Source organism: Chelonia mydas, chromosome 4, assembly GCF_015237465.2.
Source record: "Chelonia mydas isolate rCheMyd1 chromosome 4, rCheMyd1.pri.v2, whole genome shotgun sequence".
In the NCBI taxonomy this organism is placed as follows: domain Eukaryota; kingdom Metazoa; phylum Chordata; order Testudines; family Cheloniidae; genus Chelonia; species Chelonia mydas.
The window spans coordinates 106,708,715-106,733,206 of NC_057852.1; the positions used below are offsets into that span (position 1 = coordinate 106,708,715).

The 24,492-nt window shown below is 35.3% G+C and overlaps 1 protein-coding gene across 1 annotated transcript in view; it reads left to right on the forward strand.

Moving 5' to 3' along the window:
• Window positions 1-23,128, forward strand: part of DHX15 (DEAH-box helicase 15) — a 70,789-nt gene extending 47,661 nt beyond the window's left edge. Inside the window, exons 7-14 of the mRNA XM_027820576.3 lie at window positions 2,663-2,749; window positions 4,670-4,819; window positions 5,170-5,278; window positions 7,415-7,606; window positions 11,185-11,307; window positions 15,666-15,856; window positions 21,223-21,392; window positions 22,560-23,128. Coding sequence (XP_027676377.2) covers window positions 2,663-2,749; window positions 4,670-4,819; window positions 5,170-5,278; window positions 7,415-7,606; window positions 11,185-11,307; window positions 15,666-15,856; window positions 21,223-21,392; window positions 22,560-22,677 — 1,140 coding nt within the window. The 3' untranslated portion in view covers window positions 22,678-23,128. The remainder of the gene's footprint in view (window positions 1-2,662; window positions 2,750-4,669; window positions 4,820-5,169; window positions 5,279-7,414; window positions 7,607-11,184; window positions 11,308-15,665; window positions 15,857-21,222; window positions 21,393-22,559) is intronic.
• The last annotated feature ends 1,364 nt before the right edge of the window (window positions 23,129-24,492 follow it).

Consider the following 24,492-nt stretch of genomic DNA (forward strand, 5'->3'; position numbering starts at 1 on the left):
CAGAGATCTGCTGCCATATGTGCTATTCATTCTCTCTCATGGAAGGTAGGGGTGCTGGAACAATTTTTGTAGTGGAGGTGCTGAGAGCCACTGAACCAAATTGTAAACCCTGTAGATAATGGAATCCACTTCAAGCCTGCCGCACCTCCAGCACCCCTAGTTCCAGCAGCTTTTATGGAAGGATACTTTGCATTTCCTATTGGTTGATTGCTTTTCACGGATTAAATTCTTCATCTTAAACATATATTAAAAACGGAATGTTTTTATAAAACATTTGGCATAAATGAGAAGAGAACTCTGGTCATATCATGAAATTCTACTCTTGTCAATTAACCTGTATAAATAGAACACACCAGAATTGAAATCCCAAGTTTGTTGTATTGTCATGAAAAGTTTCAGATTCATTGGAGGCACTGGGTAAAGCCACTGTATATAGAAATACAATTTTTAATTCAGTAGTCAAATAAATAACTAAATTAAGCAAGTCTCTAAAAAGAAAATTCAATGAAGCAAATTGTTAAATAGGTACTCAAATATCAAGATAATAGAACCACTTTGCAATTATAAAATCAGGTAAATTGTTAAATAGTCATTTATATTTTGTGTAATTTAGCAGATTTAATCTTTTAATTTCAAAACAACTTTTCATGCTTTAACTTCCATTTTGGTTTTAAGGGTAGGATTTTTTCAAAGGCTTTTACGTACTTAAAATAGCAGTTAAGCACGTCTGCTTACCATTTAGTTTCATGTGACATTCACAATAGAAAACTTACAATGGGTTTGGACTATGGAATGTTTGGGCAGTGCATATTTTTTTTCACCTGATATGCTGAGTGGCATCTTTGAAGATTGAAGTGCAATAACTGTTACTGGGTCTATATGGACCGAGCACATAGTAGCAAGGTGAGCCCATAGAATTTTCAGCAGCAGAAGTGCCTTAATTGGCTCCACCCATAACATTTAATATTCCCCTGAAGAGCCTATTGCCAACGGCTTCCACTTCCAATTGGGACTTTCAGAATGTGGGCATGGATGCCCAGCACATCTGCAGAGCTAAAAAATGTTATGCATGTTAGGCTCATATAAAAATATTTGTAATAAATAATTATCTCATAGCAAGCTGGATCGGGGTGTGTATGTAGTTTATGGAGGTGGATTAATTTAACCCTTTAACACAACACTAGTTTAATTCTGTAAATCATTTAAAATGTAAATTAATGTGAAAATGCATCAAGCTGTTCTGTCATTTATTTTAATTCAAGTATTTGACTTTTTTATTTATGTGGCGAGTTTGTACCGATGACATCTGGATGAATGTATTCATTTTTGTTTGAACTGTTCCATATAACATACTGTTTCTTACTTAAGTTTGATACAACTCCAGTTCACTACAGAAATATTTTTCAACTTCTGTATTATTTTAACTGTCTAGTATTTAGCATTTAGAGTGTGGGCTTGTTGGGAAGAGGTAGCTGGGGTAATGAGTAGCAAAGTGGTTAGGGGAAGGGGCTGCTATACCCTGTCACTGGCTTTGTTCTTATCTGGGACAAATCATTGTTTTCTTCAAGTTCCTAATCCATCAAATGTAGGTATTTACCGTTGTAAAACACTTTGCAATTCACAGGTGAAAGGCATGTTTAAATTCCCTTGGTGTTATGCTGGAGAAGTTCTAGAGATGTTCCTTTTGTAGTTAAACAAGTAACAAAACTCATGTAAAAAAACAACTTCTAACTTAATTTTTTCCAGTCAATGTAGTTGGATGACAACTTAATGTTTTGTGGTGGAGTGTGTTCCACTAAATTCTTATACACACAGGTATAATTGAACTGAATGGAATCTTGGCATGAAAATCAGTTTGACTTTAACACAAGTTGGACTTTAAATGTCCAGTTGTTTTATTGCAGTAATTTTTAAAAATATGACCACAAAGGTGGTATTTGGACACGTGATAATTTTTTTATTTTTAAAATGGAGTAATTAAACATGGACATTTCTGGATTTTACTTACCAAGATCTTAATTCAGGGTTCTGTGATTGTTAGAGGATTTCATTAACACCCATAGGAGGAAAAGAAATGCTGAAAATATTCAGAACCCTGAATTCAGGTCTTGGCTGGGGAAAAAGCTTTGTATCAGTACCCTCTGTAGTGCATTGTGTAACACATGATTGCAATTCTAGTTAACTAGTTTTCACTGATTTTTTGAATCTTTTAGGTAACATTCATTTTAATAGATTTGTACCTGCATGCGTGAAACAGATGTGTAAAGCCATGATTAACATCAGTATGAAGTATTAGCTCTTGGAACTGTAATTTTAAACTAGCATGTTTTGTAATTATATTGAGTTTTCAGTGGAGAAAACAAGGGAGAGAGGGGAGTTCTTAGTGGACAAAATCAGGACTTTCTCATCAGCAGAATGCCAGTTAATAGGTTCCAGTGAGATTTACTCTTGTTTGTGACTGTGTCCTAGGTCACAGCTCTAAATGATGTTTAACGTACTGTAACTGAGAATTTGCTCACAAGACTTCAAAAAGTTAGTGTGGGTACTGAATTACTCCTCTCATCATAGCTGCATGTATTATTGCATGTTTAAGTTGTTTATATTTACTATAGTATATGTATCTTGATGTACAAATTTTCATGTTCTCCCCTTCCCCCAACAGGTTGTCGTATCCACTAATATTGCTGAAACATCATTAACAATAGATGGTGTTGTGTTTGTTATTGATCCTGGATTTGCTAAGCAAAAGGTAAATATGTGATGTCTTAACCTAGATTGCTTCTTGCTTAATTAGGGCAGAAAATGTTGGGAACCTGGCTTGCACATAACTTTTATTTCTACAAATATTGTTTAATGTCTTTTGTAAAAGAGAAATCTCATTGTGTGAGGGGAAGATTAGGCCTTTGGTGTTCTAGCTGTGAATGTCTCTACTTTTGCCTGATCAACTGAGAACAGGAACAGAGACTTCCATGTTTTCTTTTCCCTGACCCTCCTTCCCTTGTTACGTAATGTCACCAATAGCAATGCAGGATTTTGTTTGTGCTGCTCTTACATAAAATGTTTTTCTTTTACCATATGGCTCAGGAGCAGCCAAATGAAACTGATTTAGTGTTTCACTCTGCTTCTAATTTTTTTTTTTTGCGAGGGAGGTGGGGTGTTGGTGAGAGGTTTGGGGTTTTTTGCACAGGTGCCCAGGACAGGTATGGGGTGAAGGAGCAGCAGCACAGGTTCAGTCTCTGTAGAAAGGAGGGGTGAAAGATGTGGGCTGACCAAGCGGACAAATAGCACTGTAACAGAGTTCAGGACCCATGCTTGTAGGGGCTGAAAGTGCAGTGGTAGCACATTCACCTACCGAAGGAAAGCTTTGCCTTGTTGCTTACTATAGGAAACTCAGGCTATTAGAAGGAACTGTCACTGTACTGAAAATTAGTGTCCCGTCCTACTCAATCAAAAGGAGAATTACTGTTTGTGTGTTGACTTCAGAGATCAGGGGCAACAAAAGAGATCTCACTTGCATTAATGACTTGCTCCAACCATCTCCTTTTAATTATTTGTAGTTTTCTGCAATTTTTGCGCTAGAATGGTCTTCTTGGTCTGAAGTCCAGAAATGATTTTTTTGAAAGTTTGAGCAAACTCAGTTCATCCATTATTGAGATTTCTGCACGTTTTAAGAAAAATCATGAAAATCCCATCAGTGCAATAAAATGTTATACATGCATAACTCAAAAATGGCTGGGCTGCTTATTTGATTTCTGCCTGTTTTGCAGACTGAGATTTAAGCAAAAAGCTGTGTTTGAAAAAATAGGGCAAGTTTTAAGTTGCGTGTTCACATATTTTCACTTATATACAGTAGGACTGTGCTTGTGGTTTATTAATCTAAAGTTATAGCAATCAAAAACATTGGAATGTTTTGAAATGCTTCAGTTTTTTTAAATCAATCTAAATCATGAGGGTGCCTTACAATGTGGTCCAGAGTTTGTCAGAAAGTTTCTTTGACATTAATGAATGCACGTAATCTACTGAACTAATTTTTTTTGTAGCACCCAAACATAGATTTTAAACAAAAATTCAAGCAAGTCTGCAGACATGTATTGTATCTAGTGTAAGGAAAGTTCTTTAATTTCCACTTTGTATTTTGTACTACGTGACAGATTCCTTAGGTTTTAAAATATAGTCTTGCTTTATGTCATCAGCACAGTTTTACAAGTTTTTGATTTCCTGACCCCTCGGTACTTGATTATTCAACCTTATAATTACATTGAGGCTATCTATTTTTACATGGAATTATTTGAGCACCAGCAGTGTGTTTAGCACTGTATAGAACAAACGGGAGACATGAGTCCTGCCATGAGAATCTTATAATCTAAACATACACACATTAAAAGTGGACAGGGAGCCTAACTGGAAAAGATGTTAACAAATGAGTTGAAAAGTAAACATTTCTTAGTTTAGAGGGGCAAATGTATTTGAAGCTTTCCATTACAAATCCAGTTGTTTTCTGTAGCCAGAAAATTTCTCTGACATAAATGAATGCACATAATCTTCCAGTTAGAAGCAGTATTTGAAAATTTAGACTAAAACCTTTTTATTTTCTGCATAACATTTTTACCTACATGTGAGTGTTACTCACTTTTTTCTTTTCCCTGCTTCGGACTCCACTATCATATAGGTATACAATCCTCGTATTAGAGTTGAATCTCTGTTGGTGACAGCGATCAGCAAAGCATCTGCTCAGCAGAGAGCTGGCCGTGCTGGTCGTACTAGGCCAGGCAAGTGCTTCAGGCTTTATACGGAGAAAGCGTACAAAACTGAAATGCAGGTAAGATTGCTTAGTTGAATGTAGAATCTCAAAAATTGCTTTACCATGCAAGAAACCCAAAACAACTGTCAAACACTGCTCCCCCCCACCCCCCAAAAAAAAACAAACAAAAAAAAAAAAACCAACAACAACAACCTAGTAACCACTCATCACAAAAACAAAAAGTGGAACAAAGTACAACTACTCCACAACCCACAGAATTTGAAAAGAAAGTACTCAAAGAAAAGAGATTGCCTCACCCACCTGTCTCACTTTTACCAGATATTGCCAGCGTATTTTAAGGTGGTTGAAAAGGCAGGAGAATTAAAAGCAAAGTAGAAAACAAACTTTTTTTTTTTTTTTTTGGCCAGGACAACACCTATCCTGAAATTCTGAGATCCAACTTGGGATCTGTGGTGTTACAACTGAAGAAACTTGGTATAGATGACTTGGTGCACTTTGATTTTATGGACCCACCAGGTATGAACTTGTTATCAAGTTTGTTTAGAATTATATCTTATGGATTTGCTTTTGTAAGAGTTTACTTTCTGTTACTCTAGAAAATTTTAATTGCAGTGGATATTGTGTAAGTAGAGACTAATAAAATGAACCAGAATTCGATCTGCCAGTTGTATTTTAACTATTTTATGATCATCCATAATCAGCTTTCTCAGGTTATTCTGATTTTTAGTGCTCACACCCTTTTGTTACCTCCTCTCTTCCTTCCTCCCACTAAAAACCGCCAATAACAAAACAAACAAAACACAACTCATCTTTCTGTCATTGCTTGCATGAGTGCTTTCTTTTTTATTTAAGCAAGGAGTTCCACAGTATGCCCCCTGTTCGGAGAGGATAAGGCAAAATCAAGTCATCTGTGGTAGAAAACCTATTAGTTTAGTTAATGAGGTTTTTTTACTTAACACCTTGATTACACAATCTGATTGCACATCAATTAACAATCCCATGTAAATAAGATTGGCCAGTACTTTTAAAGTTTAATGCACAGTTTGGCATATTGAAGCATAAAATGAAAGTACCATCTCAATTGTGAATTTAATTTTTGTAAACCTTTAAAAATGTAAAAGCCAGTTCATGTTGCTACTTAAATATCAGTCTGGGCTCTGATTTTTAAAATTATATATGGCAGTATTTTTAAATCCTTGTTAAGCATTGGAATACAGTCATACAAATATGTCAGAATCCTTGTTCCCATGCAGGAGATCTGTATAATGGTAAATAGTATTACTTTATCTGTGTATACATACATCTGGAGAAATAGAGGACAAGGACAGCATTTTTGTAAGACCAGAGGATGTTTGTTGAGACTGCAGGCATCTAAAGTTCTTCTTTTCTTTTTCTTTTAAAAGTCCTGTCTTAAAATATTGGTATTCAAAAAGTGACTTTGGACTTACTTTGTATGAAACTAAAGGAAGGGGAAGACATATCAGCGTACTTGGTATAATAATAGATGTCGATGTCACTAAATATTTGACACTCTTCATATCACTTGTGTCTGGATTCTGAAAAGTGCTTTTAAAAACAAAACTCAGCCTGCAGATTAAGTATCCTTAGCAATAAAAATTGAGTTTCTTGTTGGTGAAGATGGTAAACTTTTATTAACACAATTTTTGTGAAAGAATGACAAAACTGTCAAGAAATAGGGTAGAGGTGTAATATGTATTTTGAGCAAGATAAATTTAATGCATTCTTAATTAGTTAAGCAATAATTAAACTGTGCCCTCTGACACAGCCTTTTCGCAAGTGACCGCAAATAGAGAGCTTCTTGCCCTGTCTCTCATATGTATGGACCTGTTTGCATGCACTTTCTCTCTGTAGACCCAGAAAAACTTACAGTAAAAAAAAAAAAATTTAAATGCCCCAAGTTAAAGAAAGAATAATAGTAAATATTTTTGAAGTTCATTACAGTTGAAACCCAGATGTCATGATAAACTTGTAACCATCTTTAATAGGGTAAATTAGCTGACTTAGAAAAAGGTTTTGAATCTTGTGTAGAAGTCGCCTATATCAAACTTTGAGTATTATGACAGGTTTCAGAGTAACAGCCGTGTTAGTCTGTATTCGCAAAAAGAAAAGGAGTACTTGTGGCACCTTAGAGACTAACCAATTTATTTGAGCATAAGCTTTCGTGAGCTACAGCTCACTTCATCGGATGCATACTGTGGAAAATACAGAAGATGTTTGTTTTTATACACACAAATCATGAAAAAATGGGTGTTTATCACTACAAAAGGTTTTCTCTCCCCCCACCCCACTCTCCTGCTGGTAATAGCTTATGTAAAGTGATCACTCTCCTTACAATGTGTATGATAATCAAGGTGGGCCATTTCCAGCACAAATCCAGGTCGTCCCCCCCCCGCAAACAAACCCACTCTCCTGTTGGTAATAGCTTATCTAAAGTGATCACTCTCCTTACAATGTGTATGATAATATTATGTGATTCATTGGTTGCTAGATCTCTATAATTGAATTTGATGACAGCTTGTGTTCTGAATTTGGTCCGCTACAGAAAGAAAAATGATAGTGTATAATAGTTTGTACTTGGTCAGATTGTTGCTTACTAAAGGCAGCTGGACTAATAGAGTGTTTTTCTTTCAGCTCCTGAAACTCTGATGAGAGCCCTAGAGCTTTTGAATTATCTAGCTGCTTTAAATGATGATGGAGACCTGACTGAATTGGGATCCATGATGGCTGAATTTCCACTGGATCCACAGCTGGCTAAAATGGTTATTGCAAGTTGTGACTACAACTGTTCTAATGAGATCCTATCTATTACTGCCATGTTGTCAGGTAATAGCAGGGGGAGGGAAAGAGATGCCAAACAAAGTCCAGATCTCCAGTTTGAGAAAATATTTTGGTTTTCCAACATCTGTACATATAAATTACTACAAACACACCTTTTAATAAAGCTAGAATTTTGCCTTTCAGAGCTTATTTTATAGAATTATTCATAGTGGGTTAAAGTTTAGAAATGAAATTAACACTTACTAAAGCATGCAATATGCATGAAATGGTGAAACAAGAATTTGACTTCCTAGATTGTAGCTAAAATATCTTGGGTTTTTTTGTTTTGTTTTTTTTTAATATGGAAGAATTCTAGGCCATTGAAACAGAAATGTATATTGCTTTGCTTAGTATGGAAGAATTCCAGGCCATTGGAACAGAAGTGTCTATGAGGATTGTTGTCCATTTCTGTTGAGGACTAGGAGTTCAGCCACTTTATTTTTAACATCCCCCATCTAATTTGTGGTATTCCTTTACATAATTTGTAAACTCAACTCTTCCCAAAGTGATCTTATTTAAAAAAAAAAAAAAAAATTACTAACCTTAAACTCAGATAAATTAAATACTACATAAATTTCCCAAGTTTTCAAAGTAAAAAGGAAAGCCAAAAAGGGTAGTAGCATATTTATTCCAAAAATGGAAAAGGAAATTTCATTTCATTTAATGGATATGTGTGTGCAGCTATATTTTGCTGTTGCAAAACATGAATGTTAGTATGCTGTAGCAGAGCTGATTGTCAAGAAATGTCGTCTGAGGAAAAAAACAAGAAGTCAAGCGGGTTCCATGTTTAAATCTCCAGTTCTATAGAACGATTGACTTTATGCTCAGTCTTAACAAGATGGCAGCAAGTTTTAGTCCATTGTGGTGATGAGGATATTAATATTGGTTCTTACCATTTACAGACTTGTTTACAATACAGTTATACTTCTGATCCTTCTTGAAATGGTTCAAGCTTAATGTAGATGATTAGAAAAATGTTTTAGCTAAGTGTAAAATCTTGCTTTAGTTTAGTCTCAGCATATTAATGATGTGAAAGTTTTTTGTAAGAACAAGCTAAAATGTTTGCAGAGTTTTTGACTGTTCAGACTCAGAGCAGATGGGCAGGGCAGAATCTAATCATTTTTAACTAAATTGTAGCCTTATTTGCGGAGGTGGTGGTAGGTTGGTGCCTGCCTTTTCTGTCACTTTTTCCTTTCCCCTTCCTACCCACCCCAAAAGTTATATTAAAGAGAAAGTATAAGGCAAATAAACTTTTGAATTTAATATCTTGCCTTTTATTTTCTACTGAGTATGTTAGGGGTCATCTAGATGAATAGTGCCCAGAAATCTGTGGTGTTATTCTACAGGGCACCAGCATGTCACACACTTAACTGTCTGTGTGGTCCCTGCTACCATACAATAGAAGTTTCTTAGGGGACATTGACCTGCTGCTATTTCAAAACTGAGGGCACCTTAGAAAGCTTCTAGTGGGAGATGGGGGTCCACACAAACAGTGTGTGGCATGTAGTGCGCTGTAGATTTATACCCCAGCTTGTTGTGCACTATCTGTTTGTCTAGACAAGACTTTTTTTTTTTTTTTTTTCTATTTAGCTTTCTCCCCTCGAAGCCTATGTTTAAAAAAATCACCACCATCTATTAGGATTAATAATAATATATAGAAAGTTGGCCGCTTAGGATTGTGTCTTTCTTGGATGTAGTTAAACTACTTTTGTTAAAACCAAAAATCCAAAAAATGTTCTACAAGGCAAACAGCTGGGCTGGTCATAACATGTTGCAGAAAGCACATGTAGGAGCTATCCAGTATCAATTCAGAGATTAGCTTTTCGGATTAAATGGAAGAGCTAAATACCAAAAAGGAGGAAGGAATAGCATTATTGACCACAACAGCAAATAAGTTAGTTAAACCTTCATACAATAAGTTCCTTTTACAAAAAGCTGTTTTGAGGAGTGTGAAGGCTTATTTAAACTAGGTAAAGCCAGGACATTCGATATTATTCATTCCTTAACTCACTGTTTTGAATACTTTTGTAGCACTTGCTAAATTGCAGGCTTATGGAGATCTCTTCCACATTGAGGAAAAACAGTGAGTCAGTGGAGTGACAGCATAATTAAGAATTTGTTTTTTTATTTGCTCAAGTTAGACTTAGCTTTTTAATATTTTCTTATTTCCTTTGTTTTCAAATATGGGAGTTCAAAGATGTTGGGTTGTGGAAGAAACATCTTCATTTACATTGTATTTGATCCATTGGTCTTTCAGATTTGTTACCATGTGAATTGAAGAGTAGGGTTCTTCCACTAACATTGCTGTTACAATGTCCACCTTTTATTGGAATTTCATGCAGTATTCAACTCGTGCAGTATAGCCGGTCTTTAAATGTAGCATTTACTAGCTTTTATGAGAGAGAAAAATCAAAAGGTCCTTGTCTGTGTTACAGGCAAATGATATCTAGAATAGTGTTTCTAATTAGGTTTGTGGGCTTTAGTTGTGAAAAAGTGCAAAAAGTCCCAAGTGACTGGAAAAAATAAAGAACATAGGCCTTCAGGGCTCTTCTTTCAGCATGTTTCATAGCATTAAATTAACTTAAAACACATACAAAACCTTATGTTGCTGTCTACTTAAAGAAAAATCAAACTGTTTTTTTTTTTTTTTTTAAATGAGGTGAAGACCTTGTATAACAACTTTCAACCTCATGAATTAAGATTAGTGTTGCAAACCTATCAAATTGGGGTGGCTGCTTATAAAATGTTGACAGACCATAGAACTAAGTGATGCTGCAGTAAATATTTGTGCACTTAAATTGTCTATTCGTCTGTTAGATTTTTGGCACTTAATTTCTGGTTTTGAATTAAAAGTCAAAGCATGCTCATGGATAAAATCACGTGTATAAGAGAAACTGAGGATAGGCAGAATTCATCAACTTCAGAGTGGGAGTTTTATTTCAAATAGTGCCAAAGGGCGGTTTAACCTTCCACCACTACCGCTACCATCATGACCTTGGACTTCTTTATACTTTCTCATTCACATAAGTTTCTGTGCACCAGTGCTGATAGCAATACCTACTGGAGGTGACAGAATACATGTAAGGTTGAAATTACCTAGCAGCAGACTAGTAGTAAAATTTCACCAGCTGCACTAGTGCAATATAGTTTGAAAACTCTCTTCTGTACTTTTGTCCACAGAGAGCCTCTCTGAAAAAGACTTCCTCTTAATTAGACAATCATTGTCACTTTGATACTGCTGTGTGGTACAGCTATCAGCACTGGGTCTTGAACTAAGATCTGTTGAGCCTTCTAGTATATTTAGGCAATCTTGATGGCCTTCAGAATAGAGATTTTGATGCCTACATATAGTTCTAGTCAAAATAATCAGGTACTCTGTAGCTTTGAAACCCTCTTGTCTTACAGATGTGGTTAGGTGTTGATGTACCAAATCAAGGTAGTAAACAGTCCAAGATGCAGTTGGAGGCCATCCTGCCCTGCCCTATGCTCTGTGAACTGACCTAGCTAGGCCTTGTTCCTCTATCTGTGAATGCGTGACTCATCGATATGGGCGTTTGTGTTGGGCCCATACCAACCTTGTTTAGTCCCACAGTGTTTTGTTCGCCCCACGGAAGCCAAGAAAGCAGCAGATGAAGCCAAGATGAGGTTTGCCCACATAGATGGAGATCATTTGACCTTGCTGAATGTCTACCACGCTTTCAAACAAAGTAAGTGAAAACCTAAGCATTTATATAATATGCATTAACTCTTAATATTACCATCCTCTATGCCTGGTGTCAAGTGTGAATTAAGCGAGCCTATTTCAAAGTACCAGCTTTTTATATAACAGAGTATTTTTAAATAAATAAATATTATCATGTGAGGAAAGATTGGCATCTTTTTAACAATGCTATCTCTCTTACCTTAGAACTAGGAAGTAATCTCATTTATCTGGAAGATTGACTTATTAATACCTGAACTCTGGCTGCTGCCCAGTTGTATTTTTTGACTACCAGTTCCCCTGCAGCTTTTGCTAGATCTGCGCCATGGGTTGCCTCTGTGCCTTTCTGAATTGGACTTAGGCACTGAGTTTTTCAGGAGGCAGATGCAGATAGTTTAAGAAACTATTTTAAGAATATTGTAGAGTTTTATAAAATGTTGGGGTTGTTTCTGATGTTTCTTTTCCTGTAAAATTACATGCCAAAGTTATCACAAGTCCACCTGTTGAGCTGAGAGGGAGAGAGAATAAAACCTACAAATGTAAAATCCCTTTAGGAGACACTTGAAATAGCACATCTGTATCCCTCAAACAAAATTTTTGTTTTAAAATTGGGTATCTTGGTCTGGCCCAGGTCTTGAAGTGAGTGCTGGGTAGCCTTGGACAGCAAGGAATCTACCTTTCCCAGGCATATGAAATATTAGGCGTAGAAAACCTGAATTTTGCTTGTCTTGGGCAGAGGGTAATGTCTTTGGGGAGTTTTGAGGAGGGGATATTTCAGAGTTGGGAGGAGAGGAGCATTTCTGGAATCAGGTTGATTTGGGAAAAAGGCTGGTTAGGGGACCGGAATGTTGGAATAAGTCTCAAGGAAATTAATTTTTAGAAGAGCATAGGTGACATGTCAATAGTGAATGGTAAGTTTATCACATGGCTCTGTAATTTATCACATGGATATCACTTGTACATATATGGCTTGTATGTATATATACAAACACAGTATTCTCTCCTCCAAACCCATCACTCTTTTTGTTCAAAAATATTTCTGCAGTTTGAGCAAGATCAAATGACAGAGAGGTGAAGATAAGCAGTTCTATCTCTTTTTGAAAAATAACTATAAAAGTGGCATCCTGGATTTCAGTATTTTCCATCAACCATTTCCATGTCAAATTTGCTTTGTTTGTAAGTCAAAAGATCACATGAACCGCCAAGAAAGCTTCACATGGAGTTTAACAATCCAGCTGTATTTTTACATAATCAGTAGAAGAAAAGGTAGATTTAAAAAAAATTTGAACTCAAGACTTGGCTGGCAGGTTTGGTGTATGATGCAAAATTGAATCCAGTTTACTCTTCCATAACCTTATTGCAGCGCTAACAGGAGTAAAAACTGTAGGTTTTTAAAGTTAAATTTGTATGTAGAATTAAAATGCCATTATTACCTAGTTGCTTTTTGACTATAACCACATGTGGCGCTCCAGTAGCAAGAGAGAGTGTCCATGTTTTTTGATAAAAGAGCCTACAGATGTCTTCAGATCTTCGCTTTGAGCAGTAGTTAAGAGGCTTCTGTGAAAACTCACTATTAGTTTTGGAGAAGCTTGCACTGCTGCCACCTTTATGCTATCTGCTCTTTAGATTGAGGACTTGAGGCTCCAGGATTCTCCATGTACCTTTTATGGACACTTAATTTGAACATTTTTTGGAAGCCTGCAAGTGAAGGAAGTGCTTGACTTGGAGGGTGAAAACAATGCTGCTTATGAAAATTAGATTTAGAATACTCTGCCGAAAGTGATAGCAGCTTTCAGTCTTCACTTAGCATCAAAATAATATTTATTGGTGGTGTTGTGTTGGGTCCTAGGTCTATCTTGTTTGGGATCCAGCAGTTGTGGCAAATACCTTAGTGTTAATACAACTGTTTTTACCCCCAAAAGAGAGTCATGTGCTGTTATGAATACAGTTTTTCCTCCTAAACCACTGTCTCTTTAAAAGTACAAGTACTCTGGTGAAGCATACGTTCAGTAATGATTAAAGGAAAACTGACGTGACAGTACATTTACAACGGGGCTGTGGTGATGTGTTCAGTTTGAGTAAGATGCCACTCTCTGCATGTGGAAATACCTGGGGAACCAATTATTTCTTAATTTCACAGTGTTCCTATGGTACCTTATTTTGAGCTGGGGACTGCAAGTGGATATTCTTTTGTACAGGACATTATACAACTCCGGTTAAGTTCAGTGAAGGGGATAAGGATTAAATGGCATGCAGTTGAGATTTTCTCTCCAGTGTTTGGCTTAATAACTTTAAATTACTCTAGGGCTAGTTTGTACTGTTCATTCTACCAAAAAGCCTCTACATTAATCCTTTGTTTGTAAGGTGTCTTATGAGAGGAAAATATAATCTATTTTTAATAGTTATAACATCTTGGCTTCCACAAAATAACTTGACAGCTTCCTCAGTATGAAATTTATCTTTTTTTGCTAGTCTGAAAATACAGAAAACTTACTCGGAAAACTACTACCTTAAATTTTGCACAACTTTGTACTTTTCACCTGTTCACTTATACTTAAGTGAAGGATCACTTCTCTAAATGTTCAGGCCAGTGTCCTTTAAGAATGAAGTGATCCTACAGTCTAATTTCACACAGCATATATAAAGTATTCATGAACATGGAAGACTTCTTTTTAACAAATAATACATAGTAATACATTAAGACAAGAGGCAGTTCTGCTCTACTTGGCACTGGTGAGGCCTCAGCTGTGTGGTCACCACATCTTTTTTGATGTGTGGACAAATTGGAGAGAGTCCAGATGAGAACAACAAAAATGGTATGTTGAGAGAATATCACCTATGAGGAAAGATTTTAAAACAAAACAACTGGGCATGTTTAGTCTTGAGAAAAGAAGATAGGTAGGGACCTGACAAGTCATAGAATCACAGAATATCAGGGTTGGAAGGGACCTCAGGAGGTCATCTAGTCCAACCCCCTGCTCAAAGCAGGACCAATCCCTCAATTTTTGCCCCAGATCCCTAAATGGCCCCCTCAAGGATTGAACTCACAACCCTAGGTTTAGCAGGCCAATACTCAAACCAAGTCTTCAAATATGATAAGGGCTGTTTATAAAGATGATGTCCCTGGCCACTGAATGTACAATAAGAAGTAATCTGCAGCAAGGGAGATGTTGGTTAGGTGTTAGGAAAACTTTCTGATTTAAGGATTGTTTCAGTAGTGGAACAGGCTTCCAAGGGAGATTGTGGAATTTCCATGCTTGAAGGCTTTTAAGAACAGATTAGACAGACACCTGTCAGGGATGGTCTTAGATATACATGGTCCATGGACTTGAGCTTCTTTCAGCTCTTCATATCTATGATTAAGTAATGCTGCTTTTGTCAGATTAGTAAAGCCGCAAAGGTAATTTCAAGTGCATCTTTTGAAGAGAAACTGGCATTGCAGAGCTACTTAAGAATGAAACACATTTCTTAAGTACTTTTGGTATTGTCTAAATGTTTCTGATTTTTGTTATTGAAGGGAACTGATGCTGTGTTTAATGTTATCACCCTTCTTTAAATACACTGAAATGAGCTAATGTTACAATGTCTCGATAGAACCACCATTTCTGAACAGTAAAAGGAGTAAAGTGTGAGCGTACCCATGGTAGGCAACTAGTCTGGATAATCTAGAGCACTAGAAGTATGGAATTCTGGAGATGTTACCGTGATAGGCTGTGACCAGCCGCTTATGTCTGCTTTAATTTTCCCTTCAAAAGGCAGAAAACACTTAACCTACCACGCCTCTAAGATAGCTAAAGCATGCTTCTACTGTTCTTTAAAGATGAAAAAGCTCTATAAAAGGGCTTAATATTTAAGGAGGTTTTATTATTCATTTGATTTAGTTGATGCATCAATGCAATATAGTTGTACTAGTCTCTCTCATGCATTCATTACCCATATAACAGAAGTTAGTAAAGATTTCCACATGCTACTTGCAGCCTGTTCATTTTTCCTAGCAGTGTGGGCCAAGCTTATTTGCACTTGTGTGGCATAGTGCCTCTCATCTTAGGAAGAAAGACATTTATTGGCATAGCTTGTGAGCAAGACAATAGTGTTTAGACATGTATGTGTATTACCGCACACAAAAAATGCTAGGTATATTCTGTGGTCCTGGCCACACATTTCCTGAGTAGAAGACAATTTAGCCAAGTTATCTAATGTATAAAATCCACTGAAGAGCCTAAGAACTGTTAGCACTTACAAAATATGGATTTTGTTTCTGGTTCATCTGATTGACCATTCAGTTGGTCACTGTTTTATTTATTTGTTTTAATGGGATAAAACGTTCAGTTTTGGATGATTAATGATTTTTTTTTAATGTTGCAGATCATGAGTCGGTTCAGTGGTGTTATGACAACTTCATTAACTACAGGTCCCTGATGTCTGCAGACAATGTACGCCAACAGCTGTCACGAATCATGGATAGATTTAATTTGCCTCGTAGAAGCACAGACTTTACAAGCAGAGACTATTATATCAATATAAGAAAGGCTTTGGTTACTGGGTATTTTATGCAGGTATGTGTGTATCTGTATATGAAATGTATAGACTCCTCAGTTTTTGCTGTGTAGATTTTAACTTTACCTTAATTAACTATCACCAGTTATACAACTTATATGAATATTACTTATAAAAATGTTTAACCACAATTTATTCAAATCTATTTAGTAGAAGATTTATTGAGTAGGAGTGTGCAATCAACCTGACAAATGACAGTCATCTCAAGAAAACCACACACTTGGAAGAGAAATTGCAGTTAAACTAATCAAATTTTTTCAAATGTTATTTCTTTAGTCTTTACTAGTTACCTTGCTGAATAGCTGGTGATTAATCCCTGGTAAATATTGTAAAAGAAACAAACCAAAGCACAGTCCTAATACAATTGTCTTTCAAATACAATGATTTTAAAATGCAAAATAGACAGTGTCTAATCTGACAGAACTACAGAAAATGTATTTGTATAATTGTTTCTGATATTTGAAGCATGAGAAGGAAACTGCATTACAACTGCCATATTGTTTTTCCAATATGAAAGAGGGAGGATCAGGTAGCTGCTTGCTTTAGCAAGTTTAAAATAAAAATTAAGTTTTACAGTGGCAATAAGCTTCCATCTGGATAATGGTCAACTGCTTCTAAAAGCAAATGCTCTGAGCATTTTGATTAAAGTATTGACTCATTATTTTTAAATATGTAGGAATTGTTACGCTTGTCATGACTAATGCTTTATTTAGAGCTTCGTTGTTGGACAGGATATTGTGTTAAACATTGAGGTTATTCTAATTATCTAATCATAATATATATGGACTGCAAACTTGTGCTCCAACAATTGTCAACAACTGACTTATAAATACTGATAAATATTTAAGCTGAACTGGTGATTGATCATTTCAGCCTTGACACTGTCAGTGATAAACCATGGGTGGAGCACAGACTCCATAATTGATCTATCAGAATCCCAGGGAAGGAGATAGAAAAATATTGCAAGACTGTCAACCTTTTTCTCAAACTTTTTTTCCGTATGCAGAATGGTGATATATCCTACAACAGTTAGTGCTCTTGGGAGAGTTATAGCACTGGCCCCTTTTCTGCTTTTTAATTGTCCACGTTTCTATAATTGTGCGCTCTGATGCATAGTGAGGAAAGAATTACTCCAGAATACCAGCAGACATAAAATTTGTATAGTTGGTACTTGCAAGGAAATCAAGCCATATTCACTGTTTACTTTCTAAAAGAAAATTTTAGCTGATCAGAAAATGTGGGAGAGCTGTATTCTTATGAGAGGACTGTTAAATGGCTACGCAGTAAGCCAGTCTGCCTTTTAGTGAAAGCGTAGTTTACATAGACTTATTTTGTGCCAGGTTCTTTCTTTTAAAAAGTTACTAACATGTCCATTGATTTTGTGTATTTTGATGGGAGAAAAGCTCATGTGACTCTGATGTTTTATGTTTGTCTGAATTCACCTTTTAGTGGGTAACTCTTTAACGGTAGTATTATGATCTTTTGTTTTATTTTATATTAAAATACAAAAGATTACATTTATGTACCATTTAAAATTACATATAAACCAAAAATGGAAATCATGGTTTTCATACTAATGTTATCTGAACAATGGGCTGTATATTTTAATTATAGTAAACATTTCTCAAAACAGTAATGTATTGAGACAGAAATTTTAGAGAACAGACCTGTTTAGTCTGTGGTTTAAACCAAAAACAGTTGCCAAAAGATCTGCCACAAGCTTGCTGTATTAAGTTTCCTATCTGTACTAATACCTGACAAGGGCATTGAGACCTGATTATTGATACTGCTTGGAAGTGCACTGGTATAAGTTACTAGAGAAGTGCAGAGTTTTAACTAAGAAATAAATGGAAAATACACTGACAGATTTAATGTTACTCTTGAGAATGTTCTGACTTTTTATGTGAACATACTTTGTTAATTTTCTTTCATCTTTAAGAGGGGAAAATGTTAAATTCTACATTAGTCAAATTTGAGTGCTGGAGAAAAAATGGTTTTATACCTGTAGTTCATAATTGTTAAAACACCTGCAGCGCACATACTCTTCTCAGTCTAAGCTTTGTTTCCTCATACAAATTTCAGGCCCTAAACTATTTAAATTCCTTGGCCTTCAGGGCGCAAATAGCTATATAGAAACTTCAGCACTTCTTTTGCACTTGCATCTTTTAATTTCTACTTTCAAATCTATTTTTGGAAAGCTGTGAGAAAATATTACATAAATATTAAAATAAATAGATATGTTCTGAACATACGTGAAAGATGCTACTGCAAATATGAAGTATTGGCTCGTGAAATACGTCAAAAATAGTACTTTATGTAACTCTTTGTAAGTGTGCCTTAGGAGATGGTCCTCAGTAAGGGCATGATTAGACAGACACGTACATAAATATTCCTTCATTTCACACCCTAGGTCTAACAGATAGCTGAGACATAAGAAGCCCTAAGAGATGAGACTATATATTTTGTATGCTTTGCATTAGCCTATAGTATTCAGATTAGAATACATAAAAATGAAAGGGGAAAATAGAAAAATGAATGGCCTTTGATATATAGGAGATCGGACTCGATCTAATGATCTTGTCTGGCCTTAAATTTTATGTATCTATTAGAAAAATGGCAGCACATTTATTTATTTCCCTGGTCATAATCCTGTCTGATCTGATAAAAACAGATCACGAAGAACTACATTTTCATGCTTTAAAAAATAATATATTTCTGCTCTAATAAAGAGTTGTTTAAGTATAAAAACTGAAATTGTGTGGCTTTAGAAATCTTAAGGATGGAGCCAAAATAACTTCATGGGAAGTACTAAACTGTGTTAAAAGGTGGGATAATTAGCCTCCAAAAAGAAAGTTAAGGAAACAAAATGGGAAAATAACTGAATTGGAAAAGTGCAAGCAAAGGAAGTAATTGCAGGTATAATTGCACTGTCCCAAAATTTGGAGGATACCTGCATCTCAGCGATGCCTGAGGAGGCAAAGGCAAAACAAACGGAATCTTCTATATAAATCTAAACATTTTATCAAAAATAATTTCAAAAAGATTACTAGCATCAGTGGAGTATTCAATAAATATTGACAGGTTTTATTGCAGATAATAGGCTTTTGAATATTGTTACAAAAATGAAGGGGGGGGGAAATCTTGCTGCTGCAAATGTTTTTGTCCTGGTAAATGTATATGTTTTTACAGTGCTTAATGCATTGATGCCCTGATCCCGTTGTTATTTATTTTATATGTAGTGCATTCAAACTATGATTCTCTCGATGCTCAAGTTATAGTTAATGGCTGTAACTCAAAACCTTTTGTTAAAAAGTGGTATGTGCCAGTTGTCTTCTTTTCCCACTCCACTTCCACTGTCGCTTCAGTGGAACCACTGGCAATCAATATTGGGGAATAAAAATAGGTAACATATCATATAAAATTGGTTTTATGCATATGTTTTATTGTATGTTTCAAAACCATCAAAATCAATCCAGAACTTCTCAAAATGATCAAGTGTTACTGTTTCTGGCTATAAGATAAATGACAGGAAAATGGAAGCTATGATGCTAAGCATGAGGAAACCAGAAGTTGAGATTTTTGTATAAATTTAAATAGAGCCAAGAGAGATTCGGATACTAAATGTACATGTTATTAATAAGAAAATTTACAGCAAATATTCCCTAAAATAAAATATTTAAATAAATGAGGAGTTCTTCCCTTACCTTTTCTACATATGATAGAACCAGTTAAACAATTTTTCTCCCAGGAATATTTTTAACCAATATATTCCATTCCCAATCCAGGAAACAAAATTGATTAAAATATTTTATTAAAATAGTGGGAATTATCCAAGAGTGAATCATTATTGGGTGGTCATCCAAACCTGAAATAAAGTAATGGTATAATCTGTGAATTTCCTTTGTGTTGAAAATGGGAAGTTAGGTAAAAATTACCAATTCTTTAGGAATATTTTAAAAGGGATATTTCAAAACACACCACTGCAAATAATATCCCAGAGATTTTAGATAATGCCACAAAAGGTGTAAGAAACATAAGCACAAAAACTTTAAAAATATATAAGAATTTCTCTTAATGTGACATTGGGGAAATATCCTGATTTGCTATAAGTAAGGACAGGTAGTTATTTCTTTCGAATACTTGTGACTTAAGCAGATAAATATTTTTAATTACTATGGTAGCAAAAATGAAAAACAACTGTAGAAATGTGGTTGGTAAGAACAAAAGAATGAAGATAAATGAAATAATTTACTGCCTGTGCTAGATTCACAATTCAGGAAAGATGGCCTAAGATGAACTGATTAAAAAAAATCATTGATATAACTAGCTGTAACTCCATAATCTAGATTGTTTCAACTCTGTTATTTCCTTTCATTATTTTTCTATCACCCTTTTAATATTTGTGACAAAACAAACAGAATTGTTGACAGTACAAAATATCTTCAATAAAGGGATGATGAATTAGCTTTAGATTAACTCTGTAAATAAAACTAGTGATATAAAGATCTCTGAATACTTTACCAAATACTAATAAATTAAGTATTGCAACATCTCTGTGATGTAGGCATTATCTCTTCACAGACAGGGAACTTGGACATGGAGAGGTTAATTGACTGTACCAAGGTCACAGCAAAAGTATGTTGCTAAACCTGCATCTCTCAGCTCTGAGTCTTATGCCATAACCACAGGACCATTCTTCCTCCTGTCATACTGGATCTCCAGCTCTTTTATTGGGCATATGCATTTTTCAGATCCAAAGTGTTAGTAGAAACTATATTATTATAGGTCCATTATTATAATCCAAAGTACTATTGTAGTTGGTGTCAAATGAGAATTTAAGAATCAACATATTGTTCCTTTGTCAGTCCAAGAGGCAGCAGAATGACTAAAGTGCTTGAGTTAGGTGTCCTTGTTGGACTGATACTGGCTTTGTAAGATATTGCTATTAAAAACTTCTTCCAAAGTTTTAATTTTAAAGAACTGTATTTGGTATGCTTTTGTGCTAGAGATCCTCTTCCTAAAGTAAGAACTATGAGCCAGTTTTGTATCACTTTCTCTTGCTTAAATTGCTTATGAATATTTAAGTATATCTTAGGAATTGCCAAAAACACCAGAAATCTTGACAGGCAATATAAATAGTTACTCTTGGCTGGCAAGTATGCAAAGTCCATATGAGGTTTAGAAAGTTAAGCTTATATATTTTAGAAAAAGAAACAAGTATTTTCAAGGTAAGACGTCTGCTATAGAGTTGTGCAGACAATAAACAGGTGAGTAGTTTTAAACAATTTCAAACAGTTCACAAAGAAGAGATTTAGTTTCTTACATGTAAAGAAAACCTCTGTTTTTTGTTTTGTTTTTAATTTAGGTGGCACATTTGGAGCGAACAGGGCATTACTTAACAGTGAAGGACAACCAGGTGGTGCAGTTACATCCTTCCACAGTTCTTGATCACAAACCTGAATGGGTGCTTTATAATGAATTTGTCCTTACTACAAAGAATTACATCCGCACATGTACAGATATCAAGCCAGAATGGTGAGCAAAAACACTTGAACATTTTCTCTTGTTCTAAGAATCTTTTTTTTAAATCTGAAAGTGTTTTCTCAAAATTCCCTAAAGTTAGTACTTTTTTTCACAACTGTCTCTATAAAACGTGTTTTCCTATAAAATGTTTTGATGGAGTAGCTGGATTTGTGCACTTACAGGTGACTTGAGCTCCCTTGATCTGTACATATAACTCCCATACATTAGTGGGGGCTATATGTGTGAACAAGGGGGTTTGGTTTCTGTTTTAGATGTTTATATTTGTTAGTAATGAGGAGTCCTGGGATTTGTTTTGAGGACTGAGCAGGAAGGATTTAACATTGTGTCACAGACTTGGCGTGAAATCCTGGTCTCATTCAAGTCAATGGCAAAACTCCAATTGTCATCATTGAGGCTAGGATTTTTCCCTTGGTGCAAGAACTATAGTTTCTAGGCGCTAACTTCCTGGTGGTAGATGCATGTTTGCACAGTCAGGCAGGCAGTGCTACATACTTCGTGTCTCGTTATAGGTTGTCACTTGTTTCTCTGTGTGTTGTACATATGACTTCATGGTTCTTGGAATCTTAAGTTGTAGAATACAGTACTTTTTTGGAATTGTTATCTGGTTATGAAGTAATCAAAAACTTTGCAGTATATCCTAAAATGTTTACAGCTTCAGTATTATGATTCAATTCAGAATGCTTTTTTGGATCATTTGAATATTAGTATTTGGCACTTGGGTCAATCAGAACTTGATTTTTCTATTTAAAGGCTCAAAAGCTTGTGTCTCTCACCAACAGAAGTTGGTTCAATAAAAGATATTACCTCACCCGCCTTGTCACACTAAAAATTAGGTATCTTATTCCTTCTTAATAAGAATTACTGGGAAATTTTGATCTTTGAAATGGCCACAGCCTTGAGGCTAGTGTGAACATGTTTCATAACTTTTGTACTGCTTAAGTAAGCATTAAAACGCTGGATATTTTTGTATGTAAAGCCACTTCTATTTTTGAATGCTGGACCTAGGAGTCATAAGATGGATCTGCACATTTCTAGACAGTACTAAAGAGATGGATAATGTTTAATTATTTTACATAGCTGCTAATTAGGCAAAATGGCTACAAGCTGTATAAAGTTCAAACTTGTATATTAGTGACAGTTTTTTTCTCTTTTTGGCAGGTTGGTGAAAATTGCCCCTCAATATTATGACATGAGCAATTTCCCACAGTGTGAAGCAAAGAGACAGTTGGACCGCATCATTGCCAAACTTCAGTCGAAGGAATACTCACAGTACTGAATTTATGCTTTGAACTGAAGTTATTCAGAGGACGACTTTAAAAGATGAATGAACTCAGAGTTCAAGTTGTGCTCTTCACTTCGGTTCAGTAATGGCCTTTATTTGAAAGCTTTTAAATTTTTTTTTCTTTACAGTAAATATTCCATTCTGATTTCATAAATTAAACATTTATGCCTCCCTTTTGTGTTGACACTGTAGCTCATACTGGAAAAGCTGATCAATGTTTTGCAGTTTATTGAAAGTAGTTCTATATATAACAATGTTATAAGCATTTCTTTAGAAATGGTTGAAAATGCTTCTAAAATGTGATTATCGACCATGGTATGCATGATCGTTGTAATTGTTGACATTCCTTTTAGAAGTTGTGAAATGTTACAACTTGTGCTTATGTAGACACAATCTTCAGCTTCAGTACAGAGGTACTGACTTCAATAAAGTCTATTTATACTAATTTTGTGCCACAGTACGTCAGTATTTTTATTGTTTTTGATCAAAAAATTTGAAGAATCATTCAGTCTTCAATTAAACTGCTTATTTTGTTGACATCACTTTAGTCCACAGTTTTCAGAGTGTTGCAATTATCGGTGTATCGCACTTAGTACAAATAGTGATAAGTGAGATATTAATATATAGTGTGTAACATGAATTCCCATGCCTAATTCTTTAAATGGTTTAGTGATTTGTTGTAAATGGAAATCCCATATAATCTTGTTGCAGTTTTGACAGAGCTCTTCCTCTGAACACGTTCGTACAGACTTTTTCGGTCAGAATTGTAATAATAAGAATGCATCTTGTTTGAGTCTTTATGGCCAGCTGGAAGTTACCCTTTTAGGTGGTGGTCAGATAAGGTTTATACTACATTGTTAAAATGCAGTAATTCTTATGAGGTTGGATTCAGAGCTATATGACTGACAAACACTCCAGACATAGTAGTCTTATAGTGATATTAATGAAATAAGACTTGACAGCTTTTTCAAAAGAGGAAAGTTGGAACTTGTTGATCCTAGATGGAATTCAAATGTTTGGTATGATTTAAGATTTTCCCTACCCTGAAACACGTATTAAATTAACAGTCCTTCTGGCAAAGGAAGGTAGGAGCAACTCTCACCAGTCTCCATGCTGTAGCTGAATTGCTTATAATAGACATTAATATTATGCTCAATGCTTTTCATTTTTTTCACAACCTAGGGTGAAGTTTTAAGTCCTTCTGGCCTTGAGAGTGGAGAACTAAGCTAGTGTCCCTTGCTGGTGATACTGCTCAGACTGTCTGACCCAAGGACAATGGATCTTGAGTGCTAACATTTAGGGTGCTTTGTTTAAGTTATAGCATGTGGCTGTAAAAATACATGGAATGAAGTTTATCAGGTTTCCCTCCCTCTTTCCAATTACAAATCTTGAATCCTTTTCTAAAATGTTATGGGGGGGGGGAGGGGAGAATGTGAGATGGTGGGAAAATATCTCTTAACTGTTGCTTAATGAAAACTCTTAGCATTGTGATGGAGAATGATGCTATAACATTGTCTAAAAGTTAAATAATTCTTGTGTGTGGATTCAGCACAAGAAGCAAGATAAAGTACGAGGTATTCTGTGAAATCTTCCCATTCCCTTCAGTGGACTTTACTGCCCCCTGTCAGGATTTCTGGTAAGAGCATAGAAAATTCAGGTTGTAGGGAGGGGGCAGAGGCAGACTGTTTAAAAAGTAAATGTAAAATAAATTGAAATGCCTTAGAATAAAACTAAGATTGCAAATTGGAAGATTAAATATGTACTTAAATGTAGACATTATAAAACAAAATGCTTAATTTATTTTCTCCA